Raw genomic sequence first — 18,353 nt, 5'->3', positions numbered from 1 at the left:
CGGGGAACCCACCAGCTAATGGGCGGGCGGGGAACCCACCAGCTAATGGGCGGGCGGGGAACCCACCAGCTAATGGGCGGGCGGGGAACCCACCAGCTAATGGGCGGGCGGGGAACCCACCAGCTAATGGGCGGGCGGGGAACCCACCAGCTAATGGGCGGGCGGGGAACCCACCAGCTAATGGGCGGGCGGGGAACCCACCAGCTAATGGGCGGGCGGGGAACCCACCAGCTAATGGGCGGGCGGGGAACCCACCAGCTAATGGGCGGGCGGGGAACCCACCAGCTAATGGGCGGGCGGGGAACCCACCAGCTAATGGGCGGGCGGGGAACCCACCAGCTAATGGGCGGGCGGGGAACCCACCAGCTAAAGGGAGGCGAGAACTGCGCGATCCAACATTCCTGCCTCACCAACCCTCCCACGATCGGACACCCTCCCCCCCCACCACCCTTCTGAATTACCCCCCAACCTACCCCTCTGCCCCCGATCTCCCCCTCCGGCCCTCCATCCAACCCCGTCCTGCCCCAGATAACCCCACAGCCTTCCGATCTCCCCCCTTCAATCACCCGCAGGCCTTCCGACTTCCCCCATCTGGTCCCCGATCACCTTCCGACTTCCCCCCTCTGGCCCCCGATCACCTTCCAACCTCCGATACGCCTCCCGATCCATCCTTTCTGCGGCTTGGAGCCGCAGGCCTACCCGCTTCTCCATCTGGCTGGCTGCGGGCGGGAAACGCTAATCAGGCCCTGCGTTAAATTCGTTCTCCCGGGTTTCTCGCCCCCTTTCCAGCGCGCTCCGCTCCCTACCCACCTCCAAATTAAAATTCTGACCAATGCGTCAGCCACTTCTCAAACTTTACTTTCAGTGAATATGGTATTAAAGGTGAAGGAAACTCTTAAGAACATGTACTAATACTTACTCAGAATTCTACCCTGATCTCTACGCAGACCTCAACCCACAAACAAAATGAATGTCAAGGCTCTTCCATGCAACCCTGCAAATATCTAGACTGCCAATAAAGAATGGACACACTGATATTATATCAGTCAGGGAGATACTGTTCAGTGCATCCATTTTGCAGAATTGGGGACATTTCTCAGTCAGTCACAGACACTAATCAGGATAAATTATATTCATTTCTCCAAATCTTTGCTTACAATATTGGAAGCTAGGTACGAACCTCAATGGTTAAGTACTGGTAATAATAATTCTCCATAGATTTAGCATCCCATTTGTATTTAACCTAATATGACATACATTAACATTATAATTGGCTGGTGAGTGAGCACTACTTCCCTGTAGTCCTGCTTCCCAGAGAAGTCTCCATTGCTGATGACAGTAAGCTCCCTCCTCTCCAAGTGAAATGGGGTTGGACATTCACAATACAGTTGCCCACGGACCTCTGTCCACTGCACAAAAGTAGTTAAGCACTCTACTCAAGGGCCATAGGATGGCTGTTGCTGGAAATGGAAATTTCAGCAATCTCATCAGGGATTCACAGGTTGTTGGAAAGAGATATGCAGGTCTACTAACACACTTGCATTTGGCAGGAGTCTTGTATGTGAGATGGAGATATCCATCCTCTTCTTTGAGAATCATAAATCTCATGCTAATAGATGGCTCTGTCTCCCACAGTGGTACACTATGAAAATATATTAAAATATTGTGAGCATACACAAAGAATGCCATCATTTAAAACAATCACAATGAGCAAGCTCAGAGGAAGCAGTGATAGTGCAATGGCTCCTATTCCTTTGCTGGTCAAAACATTCCTTGTGGCTTTATAATGCTTGCTACTCAAGTTTTTCTTTGTGCTTTTCAAATTGAGTAACTTACTCAGAATGGAAATAACAACAGAAAATGTTGGAAAAACTCAGCAGGCCTGTGCCCTGTGCCTCTTTAGTCATGATAAAGGGTTTTGACCCGAAACGTTGACTCTAATTTCTCTCCACGGATGTTGCCTGGCCTGCTGAGTTTTTCCAGCATTTTCTGTTGTTATTTCGGATTTCCAGCATCTGCAGTATTTTGCTATTTCACTCAGAATGGAGATGCTTGACCATACATTCAGGAACTGGGAAACCAAAAGTGTTAAACTTTATGCAGACTTGTATCTCCTTACCTCTTGTACATATACAGCAAGCAGATATTTTCACCCAGCAGAGGAAACAGTTCACAGTTGCATTACTCTGCTCCAGGCCCGTCACAACATTGACTGGCAACTTGCAGCTAAGTGGTTGGACCATTAACTAAGCAGCAGCTTACACATGGTGATGGACTGCAGCGAGACTCGCAAGTGCAAGGAGCTAAAATTAGAACAAGCAATGTTAAGGCATCACAACTAACAGTAATCCCACTATCTAAGACCAGGAGTACATATGAACATAGGAACAGGAGTAGGCCATTCAGCCCTTCGAACCTGTTCCACCATTCAATTATAAGAAGTCACACAACACCAGGTTATAGTCCAACAGCTTTATTTGAAATCACAAGCTTTCGGAGCGCTGCTCCTTCGTCAGGTGAAGTGGAGAAATGCATAAAGACACAGCTTATATAGTCAGAGAATCATGTCAGATGTTTACAGGTAATGTTTCCAACTGCCATTTATCACACCTCGGCAGAGAGATAATCACAGCAATCAAAGGTGTGAATGGTGTGATAAATGGCAGTTGGAAACATTACCTGTAAACATCTGACATGATTCTCTGACTATATAAGCTGTGTCTTTATGCATTTCTCCACTTCACCTGACGAAGGAGCAGCGCTCCGAAAGCTTGGTGATTTCAAATAAAGCTGTTGGACTATAACCTGGTGTTGTGTGACTTCTTACATTTGTCCACCCCAGTCCAACTCCGGCATCTCCACACCACCATTCAATTAGATCATGGCTGATCTGTACTTCAACTCCATTATCCTGCCTTTCCTCCATATCCCTCGACACCCTTACCGAACAAAAATCCATCGATCTCGGTCTTTAAAGCTGCAACTGTCCCCCAGCCTTTTGGGACAGGCTGCTACCCTTTGTGCGAAAAAGTACTTCCTGATTTTCCTCCTAAACGGCCTAGCTTTCGGCCTGGACTAATAATCCAAAGAATGAGAGTTCAAATCTCACCGTGCCAGTTTGAGAATTTGAATTCAATTTTTAAAACATCTGGAAATTAAAAAAAACTGGTATCAGTAGAAAAGTGACCATGAAACTATCCAATTGTCATAAAAATCCAACTGGTTCATTAATGTCTCTTAGGGAAGGACACCTGATGGTCTGGCCGAAATGTGACTCTGGTCCTGCACCAACATGGTTGACTCTTAACTGCCCTTGGGCTTGCTAGGCCACTTCACTCAGTTGCATCAAACCGCCACAAAGTAAACCAGCAATTCAAAAACACTGCCCAACACCTTCGCTTGGCAACTAGGGATGGGCAATAAATGTGGCCTTGCCAGCAATGACCATATGCTGAGAATGGATTTAAAAAAAGCTACATTGACACTTAATAGGGACAGATTTTAAGCCTCTTGAAAATGAACAAACCACGTGTCTGTGTTTTTTTAAAAACTGAATTGCTGTTTTTTTCCCTAAGCAACAGTGGTAATGATTGGAAACAATAACTTGACTTGGTAGGTGGGTATGTTTTGTTTGTAGATCTGTTCAGCCCCACTCATTTGGATTTAAAAATCTAATCTTTTTGACATATCTCATTCTGAATATAAACACAGGTCCTTGTATTTAAATAAGCTAACAATTTGTCTCATCCTTGATCACAAATCTCTCTACTGGCATTTTCCTGATACTGTATTATGTTTGAGTGCCTGGAGACTAAAAATCTCACACCTGAAATTAGCTCAATATTGGCAGCACTGGGAAATATTAGTGGTATCAACTGGTTGGTCTTCCAAGGTTTGGGGTTAAAGCACATATATAGTGCAGGAGTGTGTTTGGGTGTCTTTACTGTGCCTCTAGCTTGCAGCATACCTGATGCGAGAATACTTGATCTACAGATTACGCGCCAAAAATGGAATACAGTGTTACTTGGTTCACAACTGGGCTTTCCCAATGGAGCAGGCATATCTTCCTGCAATTCATTAGTGGTTTTCCCGTGTGGCCACAAGAGTGAAAACACATTAAGAAAATGATGGACTGATGAAAGAAATGGTAGCTATGTTATTGAGACTGTTAGTGGACGCATTGGTTGTCATCTTCCAAAATTCTATAGATTCTAGAACGGTTCCTGCAGATTGGAGGATAGCAAATGTAACCCCGCTATTTAAGAAAGGAGGGAGAGAGAAAACGGGGAACTACAGACCTGTTAGCCTCACATCAGTAGTTGGGAAAATGCTGGAATCTATTATAAAGGATGCAATAACTGGGCACTTAGAAACTAATAGTAAGATTGGGCAGAGTCAACATGGATTTATGAAAGGGAAGTCTTGTTTGACAAACCTATTGGAGTTCTTTGAGGATTTAACTAGTGGAGTAGACAAAGGGAAACCGGTAGATGTGGTGTATTTGGATTTTCAGAAGGCCTTTGATAAGGTCCCACACAAGAGGTTGGTGAACAAAATTAGGGTACATGGAATTGGGGGTAATATACTTACATGGATTGAGAATTGGTTAACAGACAGAATACAAAGAGTAGGGATAAACGGGTCTTTTTCAGGATGGCAGGCTGTGACTAGTGGGGTACCGCAAGGGTCGGTGCTTGGGCCCCAGCTATTCACAATCTATATCAATGATTTGGATGAGGGGACTAAATGTAATATTTCCAAATTTGCTGATGACACAAAGCTAGGTGGCAGTGTCCGTTGTGAAGAGGATGTGAAGAGGCTTCAGGGGGATCTCGACAGGCTCAGTGAGTGGGCAAGAACATGGCAGATGGAATATAATGTGGATAAATGTGAAGTTATCCACTTTGGTAGAAAAAACAGAAAGGCAGAGTATTTCTTAAATGGTGAAAGATTGGGGAATGCAGATGCTCAAAGGGACCTGGGTGTCCTTGCACATGAGTCACTGAAAGTGAATGTGCAGTTGCAGCAAGCCATTGGGAAGGCAAATGGTATGCTGGCCTTCATTACAAGAGGATTTGAGTACAGGAGTAAAGAAGTCTTACTCCAATTATATAGGGCCTTGGTGAGACCACACCTGGAGCACTGTGTACAATTTTGGTCTCCTTACCTAAGGAAGGATATACTTACCATAGAGGGAGTGCAACGAAGGTTCACGAGATTGATTCCTGGGATGGCGGGACTGTTGTATGAGAAGAGATTGAGTAAACTAGGCCTGTATTCTCTTGAATTCAGAAGAATGAGAGGGGATCTCATTGAAGCATACAAAATTATTACAGGGCTTGATAGGGTGAATGCTGGGAAAGTGTTTCCCTTGGCTGGGGAGTCTAGAACCAGGGGCCACAGCCTCAGGATAAAGGGTAGGCCATTCAGGACTGAGATGAAAAGAAGTTTCTTCACACAGAGTGTTGAATCATTGGAATTCTCTACCCCAGAGGGCTGTGGAGGCTCAGTCATTGGGTATATTCAAAACAGTTGATAGATTTCTGACTAGTAAGGGATAAGGCCGGTGAATGGAATTGAGACAGAAGATCAGCCATGATCTCACTGAATGGCAGAGCAGGCTCGAATGGCCTACTCCTGCTCCTATTTCTTACGTTCTTATGACGGATGCAACCTAAAGAACACCTTAAAATGCCTCCAATAATGACTATTTATTGCATTCCAAGTTACTAGTTTGCTGATACTTACATCCTCAGAGAATGCACCTGTTCCTTGTCACATATACTGTTCAATTCAATTTAAATACTTGCAGAACCTTTTAACATGGTATTAATAGGTCACCGGAGTGCAAATTTCTTTTTTCATTTGGCTCGATTCCCTCAAGAACTAGCTTCTTATATATTTTTTCTGTATCTAGTCACATTTTTTTTTGAAGGAACATCTTTCACCTTTAAAAGAGCAACAATACATTTCACCTAGAAACACAAGAAGAAAATAACAGTGCAGGCCTCACTCCCTAATGGAAAAGTCAGTGTAATGTATAGAACAATACAATATTGTTCGGATTTCTTAAAAACCCAAGGAAAATCATTACAGATTTCACAGGCAGAAGAGAGCTTCTCAAAATGTATCTAAACTGGATAAGCACTGGCATACTTGCTAATCCTACACAAAATCTCTCACTGCTGGAACAACATATTACAATTCAAAGCTGTGAAAGATTTAACATATTTCAAATTAAGTTGCAGTGATACTGCTACTTCTGCGTCAGTGCGATGGAGTTTTAGGTGAAAGCACCTGCGTAGTTTAGGCGTCAAAAGTGCATTAAAGTCAATTTATGCAAAAGCCCTCAAAGAGTCAGTCTCGCATTGTTTCTGTTTCACCATAATACCAGTCTGGTGCGTAGCCAGTTTTAAAAAGTGCCAAGGTAGTTGGTTGAATCTCTTGAGCACTTTATCAACTTAATGTTGTGAGGAAGTGGGTACTGCCACCTGCTCTCATATTAAGAAGTAACCAGTGGGGGACAAAGTGCAGGTAAGCACTAAGTGCAGATTAAAAGAGGCAGCCAGGTGCAGCACCATGATATAATGTGGGTCTTGCCACTGCATTTCACTCTAAAGCTACTGACTAACTGTGCATAACTGGAGCCTAAGGGATAGACTTTTGTCTTCATCGTCTGGGCAGTAATCTGCTGGAGCGGATCGCCTGCCCATTGTAGAACCCACCCATTGATTCCAATGGAATGATAATCATGTGGATTCCACAGTTGGCAGTGGCGCGGTTTATGATCTGCTCCACCAGATTACTGGCCAGGTGGTGAAGCTGATGATTTTCTCCCTTAGTGTCTCCACTATTGATTATAAGTTACTCAAGCCAAAATGCTAACAATTTATCCGGCAGTGGATCTTCAGCTTACCAAGGATGAATTTATCCACTCGTAACTGACACCTGCAATGAACTTGGAAATCCCAGAAATTACAGCATACATGGAGGCCATTCAGACATCACACATGTGCTCGCTTTTACAACTGGACTTACCTATTCTACTACAATTTCCCAGCTCTTTCTGCTTATCATTTTTCCTTTTCAAGTACTTATCCAATTCAATTTTGAACAAAGTTATAAGCATCTACTTCAATAGCCACATGCGGTAAAACATTCCATGTTCTAATAACCCTCTGTACAAAAATCGTTCATAATTTTAAAATACTCTTAAATCTCCCCTAACAATCTTAAATGCAATTAATTCTAGTTGCCTCTCACGGACATTGTTATTACACTGCGATAGTACAGAACAATCTTGGGGAATCCACAAAAAATCACAACTCTAGGACTGGCATTAACTTTCCGCCTGGAGAACAAGACTCCATGCCAATATTTCTTAGGTACATTGTGGTTTGCATTGTGTAATCCAAATAGTTGTTTAAACGATATAGATTTAGCAGATGTAATAACTGGGTATTGAATTAAAGATCAGTCACTTCAAGCGGAGGCCCTTCAGCTAAACTTAACACCTCTGAAAAGCCAGAAATTTAATGCAGATTACTCTGAACGCAATTCCTTTAACACATTCTGTTTATTTTATTTAGTTTAAAAGGTAACTTAGCTGCACACAAATACCTGAATGGTTTCTGAAGGCATTAGCAAGAACTAAAAAAAAAATGAAGCAGACTTTATGATCAAATTTTAAAAAAATCATCAACTGCTATTTTTTGATTGTCTTTTTTTTTTAAAAAGCATGACTTAACAAAAATGCAGTAGTTTAACTTTTAACTTAAGTAAAAATCCATTAGTTTAACTTTTTAAAGTATATTTATGAATTATTAAACTTCATTTTCGGGAAATTCCAGGCTTCTTTGGTTGACCATTTGTTTTTCAAAAACATTTTCAGCTCACAAACACTGAAACAACGGAGCTCCACAAATGTCAGGACTAGTTTGATTATTGTACGTTGCATTATTCTGCAAAACACAACTGAACATACATTTCACTTCTCATTCAGCATTCCCTCCCCATTCTCTCTTATTTTAATTTTACTTCCCCCATTATAAAACTATTCCAATTTTTCTGTGCCTTTTTCCTTTAAAAAGTAACTTGTCAATAGTTTATTCAGCTGTTTATTCTACCATCTGGCTCATGCAATCTGTTTACAGCTGGTAACCACAACTAACATTTCACCTCTGGCTGAAGAGCAACTACAAAAATTCAGCCAAATGAAGTAATATTAATTCTTTAAAAAGTTTCCTTTTAAAAAAAAATGTTCTCCTACATGACGCCATATGGAGACACTATTTTACATGGCATGTATATATAAACACATCCCTACCCCTCACAAAGTCACACTTGTGCTTCTTCCAGCCTCCATGCTAATGTGGGTAAAAGGCCGTGAATGGGGGCAGGGGGGGGGGCGGGGGAGGAAGATTGTGAGTTCTACTGGTTGGAGAATGGAATACAAATATGTGGAAAGAAAAAAAATCAGGTGGGGTTAATAGAAACAAATAAAATATTCAAAAGGATATAAAGAAAAATGGAAAAATTAAAATTAAAATGCTGGAAATACATCAGTGTTTGACTAGAGAAGACACAGTAATGTTTTGGGTCATAAAGGTCTTCATCCAAAAAGTTAAAACATGCAAGATCTTTTCTAAGCTTTAATTTTAAAGCCTCAGCATGTTTGCCATTTACAGACATAACAGAATTTAAGTACAGTAAAACCTGAATTTGATTCCAGGCCACTTCTGCCACCGTATACCATGTCACCATTTTATTAGCAGCTTAATGAACTCAGCCACGGTGCTAGTTGGCCTCAATGCCCCTGCTCGAGAAGGGGGGAAAACAAACTGCCAAGGTTGCCGGTCCAGATTGCTATCCAGCAGCCTGTTGGAAGGGCACCGTGTGCAGATATCAGGCAGGGACAGTTCTACTGGTACGCCGCTTGCAGCCGAAGAATCTGTCAACACTCAGCATCATAGCTCACACAAGGCAAGGCGGCACAGGAGGGCAGCCAGCAGCTGTGGAACTGTACCCCAGAAAGAAATGAATGCCTTTAGGAGAAGAAATCAGGCAACAACAAAAAGGCGAGAAGGATGAAAAATATTAAGAAACAAATGAATTCTAAATACATCACTCATTATTATTCCAGTATTTTATTTATTAAAATTTATCAAATCCGGTTTGGAATCAAATGTTAGTTTACATTAGAGCGCCACATGATCCAAAAGGACTATTTCCCTAACCAGTAATTACCTGAAATGGTTACCATTCTGCTTCCAGAAAGAACGTTTACTTTGTGAGCTATCAAACACAGATCTCTTTTAACCGGTCATTAAAATACCAGCACGGGGCCCAGGAAAGGGATTCAATTGCATTTAAAAGAAAACCTAACCTTTCAGGTGTATTGTTACCAAGGGTTCTGGCAAAAATTCTAATTGGGGAATCTTGCGTGTGTGCTATATGTTGAAAGAGACTATATTTAAATGTGTGCGTCGATTCCTGTGGTGATTTCAATAGAAGCGCGAAGTTCCATTTATAACAGTTGATGAAGGAGGTAGACCAGGGATTGGCATTGAAATGGTGGGGAGGTATGAAACGTTAAGGGAGAGGTTGGTAGTAGTGGATGGACGAGAGACTGTAGTGCCAAGTGGGTAGTAAAAAGTTAAATGACGGGGAGTTTGCGAAGGAAATTTAGAGGCTTCCAGAGAACTTGGTGGTGGCGAGCACCAAAAAGGCTTGCGTGATAAGTTCTGATCAGCACAGTGGTAGTTAGGCTAGTTACAATCATGGGAATGGCGAGGAGAGAGACAGGGAAGGAAAGGTAGAAATAATGAGCACAGTATTGTACAGAGGAGTCTCGGCAGGTTTATAGGTTTGTGGACTGTGAAAACAAAAGCACAAAAAGGAGAGTCGGATTAAAGTCCGGAGCTGGCTGAGTAAACCCTCATCAAAATAAAGTGTACAACACCGTTCTAATTAACAAACAGGAAGTTGTGCAATAACTAGCAGGCAAATTATGTTTGGAAGATTACCGAAAAGAAATTATTGGTAGATTACTAAGCAATGTACTGCTTTATAAAACTCCACTGAACTGCCAACACATAATACTTACATTGCAGAAGCAACATGCAGGGTACCAGCCTCCCTAGAATTGCAGTAATGTTCAGCACACTCACAGATAAGACGCAGCGTTCGTACTGTAGCAATAAGATACAACAGTATTATAAATTGTTAAATTTAAATCATCCATACATTTTGCACTAGATGGGAGAGGTACTAATGGCACAGGCAAAAAAAAATCTGCTACCACCATAGCCTTTTAATTTAACACTCAGGAGATCCACAAAACAAACTAAAGTTTGTAAATCAATGTTATGCCTTGTGGTAAGGTTTTTTTTAAAATTCTGTCTGCTGGAGTCTGGTGCTTAAAAAAAAGTTTATTTACAGCAATATTTGGCAAAAAGTTTAGCCTTCGTAGAACAACTGTGATAGCGGTGAGGTACAGTGTTGCAAGAGTTGCTGCTGAGGGAGAAAAGAAAAATCAAAAGTAGTCATTAGGTTGACCACCAACTGCCACTTTGTAGACTGGCCCTGCACCTTCGGAGTGCCAGTGGTAGCATCGTACAGCAAGATTGGAGAAGAAAGGACACGTTACATTTATATCGCACCATATCATGTCTCTCAGAAGTGTCTCAAAATGATAGGAGGTGGTGGAAAATTAAGTTGTCACCATCTCAGTTTCACACCAGTGCAGAAATCATGTCTATTGCACAAAAAAAATTAAGATAGCCCCTCCAATGCCAAAAGAACAAGCAGTCAGGAGTTTATGCACCTTTTATCAGATTTAGCAGTTTACAATTTTAAACAGGGAGGGGTTGCTGCAGGTTCTGTGCTTTGAGTGGGCACCATCCTTCCCCCTCCCCATCGGAACCATGCTTTTGAGTTGGTCCACACCTTTGGTACCAATCTGCTTTTTTCTTCCATCAGGCTCCCGGGTCACTGGAGCATGTTTATCACGTTTCCCTTTCACATGTCTATTCCTCATCCCGTTAACTACATATACACCATGTATTGTAAATGTACTTTTTTATTTCTTTGATTTCTCTCATTTTGCCTCCTATTACTTATTTCACTTGTGCCATTTAAACTTCTCCTGTTTTCAACTTAAGCACTTTACGGGTTCTTCTATTTATTTTCTTGTGGGTGCGCCTGTGTTTGTGTTTTCCCCCTTCCCTTCCCTTTATTTCATTCATCTGTAAGGTCTTCTAGTTCTTACGAAAAATGAAATGTTAACTTGTTCTCGCCACAGATACTGCCTTATCTGCTGAGTGTTGCCAGCATCTTCTACTTTTACTTAAGATTTCCAGCATCTGCAGTACTTTGATTTAAGATTTTATAAACAGTTAAATTGTAACTTCAAAGGACGAAAGTAACATTTGTGCGAGTATAGACAATAGCAAGATCAATCTAGTTCAACCATCAAGGGGGTAGCCATCTAGTAAGAGAATTTAATTTCATGAACTTCAGCAAATATATATATATATATTTTTAAATGCTTACCAATACATTCAAGCTTTTTTTGTGGACAATATTCTTTGGTTATTAACCTTAACTCTTGCACTGCCAAGTCATAAGGGTAGGAATCACTTGAGGAAGCAGATTCCTTGGGGAAGAGCTTAGCTGCAACACCAACATCTGCTGGGCCAGCTGTCTTGTACAACTTCATGCTCTTGTCGAGTGCTACTTCCCTCTCTACATTCACTTTTCTAAAAGAAAACAGAATGAATGTCACAACACATTTCACCACACCATGCGTGGTGCAACCTTAGTTTCTCATTATTCTAGGAAGAAAGCCAATGCATTTAGAACCTACCCTCATTCTGACACAATGGCCTGAATATTAACTGGTGCGGGATACGTAGGTTTGGGGGGGGTGGATTTCAGACGGGCCGCACGCTGTGGAGCTTTAACTCCACAGTGTGCGACTTTTTTGTTTGCCAGGATCACTGCCTGGAAGTCAGCCAGACTGACAGGCTTGGCTTCCAGTTGGGTGGGGAGCACTCTGGAGCAGTCCGCAGGAGCAGGTAGGTCCAATTCACAATCTGGGGCGGGGATCTGGTCCAGGCTGCTTTTACCAGGCGTAAGATTTTTAAGGGATTTCAGCGGGCGGAGGTTCTGCAGAAAGTGGAACTCTCCACCCGCAGAGGCCCTTCTCCAGGGCAGGCGTGCGATCTGTCAAGATCGTAAATATCGGTTGATGTAATAAAACTCACTACGCACTTGGTTTGAGCATAAAGCAAGGCTTTAATCAACTTGTTTCAGAACATGGAGGTCTAGTTGTACTTCACTAGTTCCTTGTCTTACAAAATGTCCCTGGCAAGCTGGGGCCAACGCCCGAGTATTTATACTCCTTGGACGGCGCCACCAGCTGGCCGTCCAGCGTTATTTCATAAGTAGTTTCTTGATGATGAGATTTATAACACCGGTTTTCAGCGCATGCCCGAAACCGGCACTTGCGAGGTCCCTACGGGTGTGTACACAGCTCATACACACCCGTAGGCATCGGAAAATGCGGGCCAATGTTGTGGAACACATATGCTGTAGGAAATTCCCTTGCCATACATTATCCTAGCTTATCCCCATCGAAGAATCTTGTAACTATATTTATTCCTTCTTCATCTTATATCATCATCATCATCATCATCATCTTGCATTTACATATAGTGCCTTTAATGTAGAAAAAATGTCCCAAGATGCTTCCTAGAGGTGCAAGGAAAAACAGACACAAGGGCAAAGATGATCAGACAGGGTGGGGTGATGGGGCAAAGGGAGAACACATAACCTCAACCCTCGAGTTGAAGTCGTGAATACATACTATGAAATCTTGTATTTTCTATTACCATTTTGGTAATAGTGTACGTGTCACTTTTCTTTGTTGGAAAAAAAGTCAAAATCATGCATGAAGATATATCTTATAGTATTTTAACAAGAAAACAATTTTGGTAACTGCAGTCAACTCAACTTTAAAACCTACACCAAAAACTTGCTTCCTTCCGCTTTCAAAAACTTCCCTTTTTTTTAATTAAAAATTCAGATTTCCATTCATTTTAAGACCTACATGTAATACAATACCTAAACAGAGCCAAAAGGAACAGCCAGATAGGCTGGAACAAAGTCTCCTCAATGCTGGCCAAACACTGGTCTTTTCCAGTCGCAGTGCTGAGGGGTTCAAAAGCCAGAATACACAAGGACAGTAATCGGTCTGTAAAAAAAAGCGGACAAGAATGTTAAATAAAAATGGTATCCAACCAACCTGAAAAGACAATATTTGTGTTGTATGTAATTTCCAGCATTCCAATTTGCTTATTCATATCAGCAATAGTTCATAATGGTAATTGCAATGGCTCCCCAATGTCTATGAAGATCCCATAATGAATCCCAATCAAGGCATAAACATCTGATTTATTCATAAAGTGCCCATATTTATTATAATGTTCATTTATAGGAATCCTGCTACATAACTACAACTTGCATTTATATAGCGCTTTTAACATAGAAAAACTTCCCAAGACACGAGGACCACGGTGTACCAGGATTACAAAAAAATAATTTAATACGTTTCAGACAAAAGGATACTAGTTAAGCTCAAAGCAGTAGTATTGGATTTTTAAAAGAAGCATAATCAGAGCAGTTATATCAAGAATGGGCAGAGGGGAATGGTCCATGTTGGTACCATATTGTTTCACATCTTGGCTCAGTAAGAGGGTAGTGGGTTCAAACCTTAGACCAGAGACTGGAGCACATAATCTGGGCTGGCACACCAGTACATTACTGAGGGAGTGCTGCACTGTCCGGCGTGTTGTCTTTAATGAAAAATTAAACCAAAGCCCCATCTGCACAGTCAGGTGGATGTAAATGGCCTCATGGCACTATTTGAAGAGGAGCTGGGAAGTTCTCCTCGTGTCCTGGCCAATATTTATCCTTCATCAACATCACTAAAACAGACTGGTCATTTATCTCATTTCTGTTGTGGGACACGGTGCACAAATTGGCTGTGAAACACTCTGGGGCACTCTAAGGTTGTGAAAGTTGCTAATATAAGTTCTTCCATTTTTTTCTTTACGTGAGCAACTTGGATTCAGAAACTCTTGTGGCAACTCATGAATGACTAAACATGGGAAATTAACATGGGCAAGTGTAATGTACTGCAATGGGGAGAATAAAATGGGCAGCATAAATTCTCAATGAATGTTGCCAAAGTAGCTAAGGATCAAGTCAAAAGAAAACTAGAGGTCCTACCAGACTCATTGCATAACATGCCCAACCACAAAGCAAAGAGAATGCTGAACTGTACACAAAAACAGCAGAGTAAAAGATGTATGAAGTCAAACTCAAACTGTACAGTACTATGGCCAGAGCCTCTTGCTCACCATGTCTCGTGCTGGTTGCCAACTCAGATATTTAATCCCTGGAGACAGTTCAGAGAAGATTCATGAGGTTGATCCCTAGGTTAGAGGACTGCGCTATGAGGAAAGACTGGAGAAGCTTGGGCTTTACAGCCTGGAAAGAAGGCAACCGAGAGGTGATCTTAGAGAGGCACCAAGATAGTAAATAGTACAGAAAAAGTAAATCCAGAAAACTACTTTAAACTAAACTGTGCGAGTGGGACAAGGGAATACAGGTTCAAGCAATATAAAAAGGTAAATTTTGGACCCATATCAGGAAGTTCTTCACATCAAAGAGTGATCAACGAGATTGTAATGGGTACAGTGCTGGAGGTGAAAACCCTGGTATCATTTAAGAAACAATTGGATGAAGTGGGAGAGGAATAACTGTAAAATCTTGATGGATGATTGAGTTAGAGTGGTCCGAATGGCCTTATTCATACAGATTTATCTTGTGAAATACATGTTGTCAGAATTTTATTTCAATCCATATAGCTAAAAGCACACTGACACCTAGTGGCTGGTTTTGTATCACATTTAATTTCTGTCATTCGAGTATTTCCTCAGAGCATCCGCCAGGCCAACGGCAATATTAAACCTGGCTTTTATTGACACTGTTCATATCAACAACTCTCCTCTTAAACCCCTTTCTCTTGATTTAAGTAAAAAGTTGACCTTGAAGATAAAAGGAAACACATTTCCATTCTAACCTACATTTTAATGTGACACACAGCAGAGTAACTAGCAATTATTCAACATTTAGCATAAAATCAAAAGGTTGGAACAAATTTACATTGAGCTTATCTAAAACATTTTAATATTCTCTCACTGCCCCATTTCCTGCTAGGGCTTCATTTAAAACTGACATTATTACCGGCGCAGATCGGATGGGCCGAATGTCCACCGCCTTCTTTGCTGTAGGTTTCTATGATTCTATGATTTTTCAGCCACATATGTCCCCATAACGAGAAAAATCAGACCCACTAACTTAAAAATCTCATCTCGCTTACCTAACTTGCAGCAAACTTATATCCATCTAGGTTACAAAAAATGGTGCCCAATACCTTTAATACTGTAAGCCTGTAAAACACGAAACAATCAGATCCCCATAAAAATGTGCATGTTGGATTTTGCACCAACCATAGTTATTCCCTGGGAAAAAATAAAGTCAGGAGCATGTTGTAGCTCCAGGCGATTTCTGACTAATTAAATTTTTGAAGTTGACAGTTGTACATAACAAAAGCATAACAAGGTGGTAACTACACCAGATGTAGTAGGAGGTGGCCAGAAAAACAATTATAAACACGGCAGCAAAGTGGGAAAAGAGGAATTAATATGAGAGAGAAAATGGAGAGAAAAACAAAGAGGGAGAGAGAGAAAGAAATAAACTGCATTTATATAGCGCCTTTCACCACCACAAAGTGCTTCACAGCCAATAAAGTACTTTTGAAGTGTAGCCACTGTTGTAATGTAGATAAACACGGCAGGCAATTTCCAAACAGCAAGGTCCCACACATGGAAATGAGATCAATGACCAGGTACAGGAAACTTTCTGGTATCCCGCACAAACGGGACCGACGTGGTGCTGGTTCAGCAACAATTTTGGATAACCGAACGCTATAGTAAAAGATACGGACCTTGGAGCTCCGTATAATGCAACAAACCCTGTGCTTCAGAACAACGTCCACAAGTTGCAAGAGTCTCTGTCGCTTAGCAACAGCTGCAGCCAAACCCTTGCCTTCCTCAATTTGTTGCTGTGCAAGTAATAAAAGTTACCTGAAACCGACTCCTGAATTTTGCCGGTTAACTGACATTTCCAGTTAATCGAAAGTTTCCTGTAATGTTTTTTGTTGGTTGAGGGATAAATGTTTGTCAGGATAATAGGAGAAGTCCCCCGCTCTTCTTTGAATAGTGCCATGGGATCTTTTATTGTAAAGATCCCATGGCACCGCCAATGCCAGCTTAGATTACGTGCTCCTGGCTCTGGAGTGGGGTTTGAGCCCATGGGAATGGTCCCCGGCAGACAGTGGGAGGGGCAGGAAGGGAAGGCGCTGGGCACGGGGTAGAAGGCCCCGAGCATGATCAAAAAGTGAGAGGTCCAAGGCTTCCTCGTGAGGCCCGGAGGAGCACGCCTGCCCCATAGGACAGCTAAAATAGAACTTTAAAACTTACCTTCTGGCCCGCAATCTAGTTCCTGACAGGACTGCCCGACGGGGAGCAGTCACTGCTCCCTCGCTCAGGCCTTCAACTAAAATTGCTAATCAGGTCCTGATGACATCATCGGACCCAATATTTAAAGTAGGGCCCCGCTACCTTCCTGCAGGTGTCCTGCTCAAAAGAGCAGGTTAAGATCGGGACACGGCGGAAAGGCAGCGGGATCAGAAGGGGTGAGTAACTAGCTTTATTTTAACTGCCATCCCGCCCCCACCGCCACCACCCTCCCCACAGCTGGTTTCCGCCAGACTGAGGCAGTTAAAATCGGGGCCTATATAATGTAGGATATTCCAACTGAATTGTAGATTTTGAAACTGTGCTGATGCAAACCTGGTGCATTGCGCTAGTAACAATTCAAAAATATATGCCAGTTTTAGTAGCAGACTTTCCCCAACAAATCTCCTCTCCAAAGCGCGCATTGGAACCACAGAATAGTTACAGCTAGTCAAAGTTGTGGAGGGAATGAGTACATTACCTATTGAATTATGTACATCTGTTACAATATTCTTCAGGTGATTTTGCAATGGAATATCTTCCATTTGGTGAAGATGTTCAGTGTGCGTCACCTGCAGCAGGTTGTCGATGATGCTTCCTGGTTGTTGCTCAAACTTCATTACGTAGTGTTCCAAATCTTCAAAAGGGCTGTCCTTGTCAGCCATCAGATCTGGAGTAATACTCGCTGTCGAACTGATTTGTTGGTCTGTAACATTTTGTGCCAGTCCAATCTGCTCACTAATATCGGAGCTTGCATTTTGATTTTCACTGAATGCCACTGAGCTAACAGAGGAACTATGTCTTAATCCACCGTTATTCATTTTATTGTGATCTTGAACAGACCCCAAACAACATGCACTTTTGGAAGACTTTAACCGGTTTCCCTTGTTGAGTGATGATGTTACATCTGTCTTCAGTGAGCACTGGGAAAAGGAGGTGCACAATGCAGTGCCTGCACCCAGTTCGGTGACTCTAGCCAGGTCTGAAAAATGCTTATTCACAATAGGATAGAGCTTGCTGTAGATCCTACACTGCAGCTTCTTCAGTAGTTGGGAGATTGGATATTCTGAACAGCTACAGAATGAAACAGATTGACCAAAAGACAAAATTAATTCACAACTGCTGGTGAGGAGAGGGGGAGAAACATAAGCTCAGAGTTTCACTGCATTATTCCCACTTTACCAAATCTTGAACTCTGCAGAATTTTATTCAGAAGTAACTACATTAAAAACAAAAATCAACAACCCTTGAAAGTATGATTATAAACATGAAAAACAATTATAACATCTATCCTCGAATTAAATCACAGCTAACGTCATATGAATTACATTAGTACTGAAAATAGAAGTGAATTTTCAATCATGCCATTTACGTAACTTTTAAAATCCATTTGCTCCCTCAATGTTTAATGATGTACAGCAATATTTTTTGAATAAATATAACAGTTGTGGGCTGGGTGCATAATTTCCCAATATATCTAAAAGTTAATTAGATTCCTATGAGGTGCAAATTTGTTGAAATAACCCAAGAGAGGGTCCAGAAGCAAATTTTAAACAAGTATATCAGCAGTGAATTCCTTGGCATCATCATAGTGATATTTTATTATCAATATAAAAAGGAGTTGGTGTGAACAAAACTGAATCAGAGAACGTTCCAATATAAACAGTCACAAGTGAATAAATGGGCAAAAGTGGATCATCCTGAAAC

At 41.7% G+C, this 18,353-nt stretch overlaps 1 protein-coding gene across 4 annotated transcripts in view; it reads right to left on the bottom strand.

Annotated features, from left to right (window-relative positions):
* vps9d1 (VPS9 domain containing 1) overlaps positions 1 to 18,353 on the bottom strand; it is a 95,794-nt gene that overhangs the window by 39,133 nt on the left and 38,308 nt on the right. For 3 of the 4 annotated variants that reach the window (XM_085991732.1, XM_085991735.1, XM_085991733.1), the window contains exons 10-13: positions 17,128 to 17,720; positions 13,126 to 13,255; positions 11,554 to 11,759; positions 10,106 to 10,190 (exon numbers count right to left, since the gene is read on the bottom strand). In XM_085991732.1, coding sequence (XP_085847858.1) covers positions 10,106 to 10,190; positions 11,554 to 11,759; positions 13,126 to 13,255; positions 17,128 to 17,720 — 1,014 coding nt within the window. Of the gene's footprint in view, positions 1 to 9,148; positions 9,875 to 10,105; positions 10,191 to 11,553; positions 11,760 to 13,125; positions 13,256 to 17,127; positions 17,721 to 18,353 lie in introns of those variants that run through there. The other variant, XM_085991734.1, reaches the window with a different exon arrangement.

This window comes from Somniosus microcephalus, chromosome 6, assembly GCF_052327205.1.
Source record: "Somniosus microcephalus isolate GS21.2 chromosome 6, FLI_Smic_1.0, whole genome shotgun sequence".
Classification (NCBI taxonomy): domain Eukaryota; kingdom Metazoa; phylum Chordata; class Chondrichthyes; order Squaliformes; family Somniosidae; genus Somniosus; species Somniosus microcephalus.
This window is presented reverse-complemented; position numbering and strand designations above follow the sequence as displayed.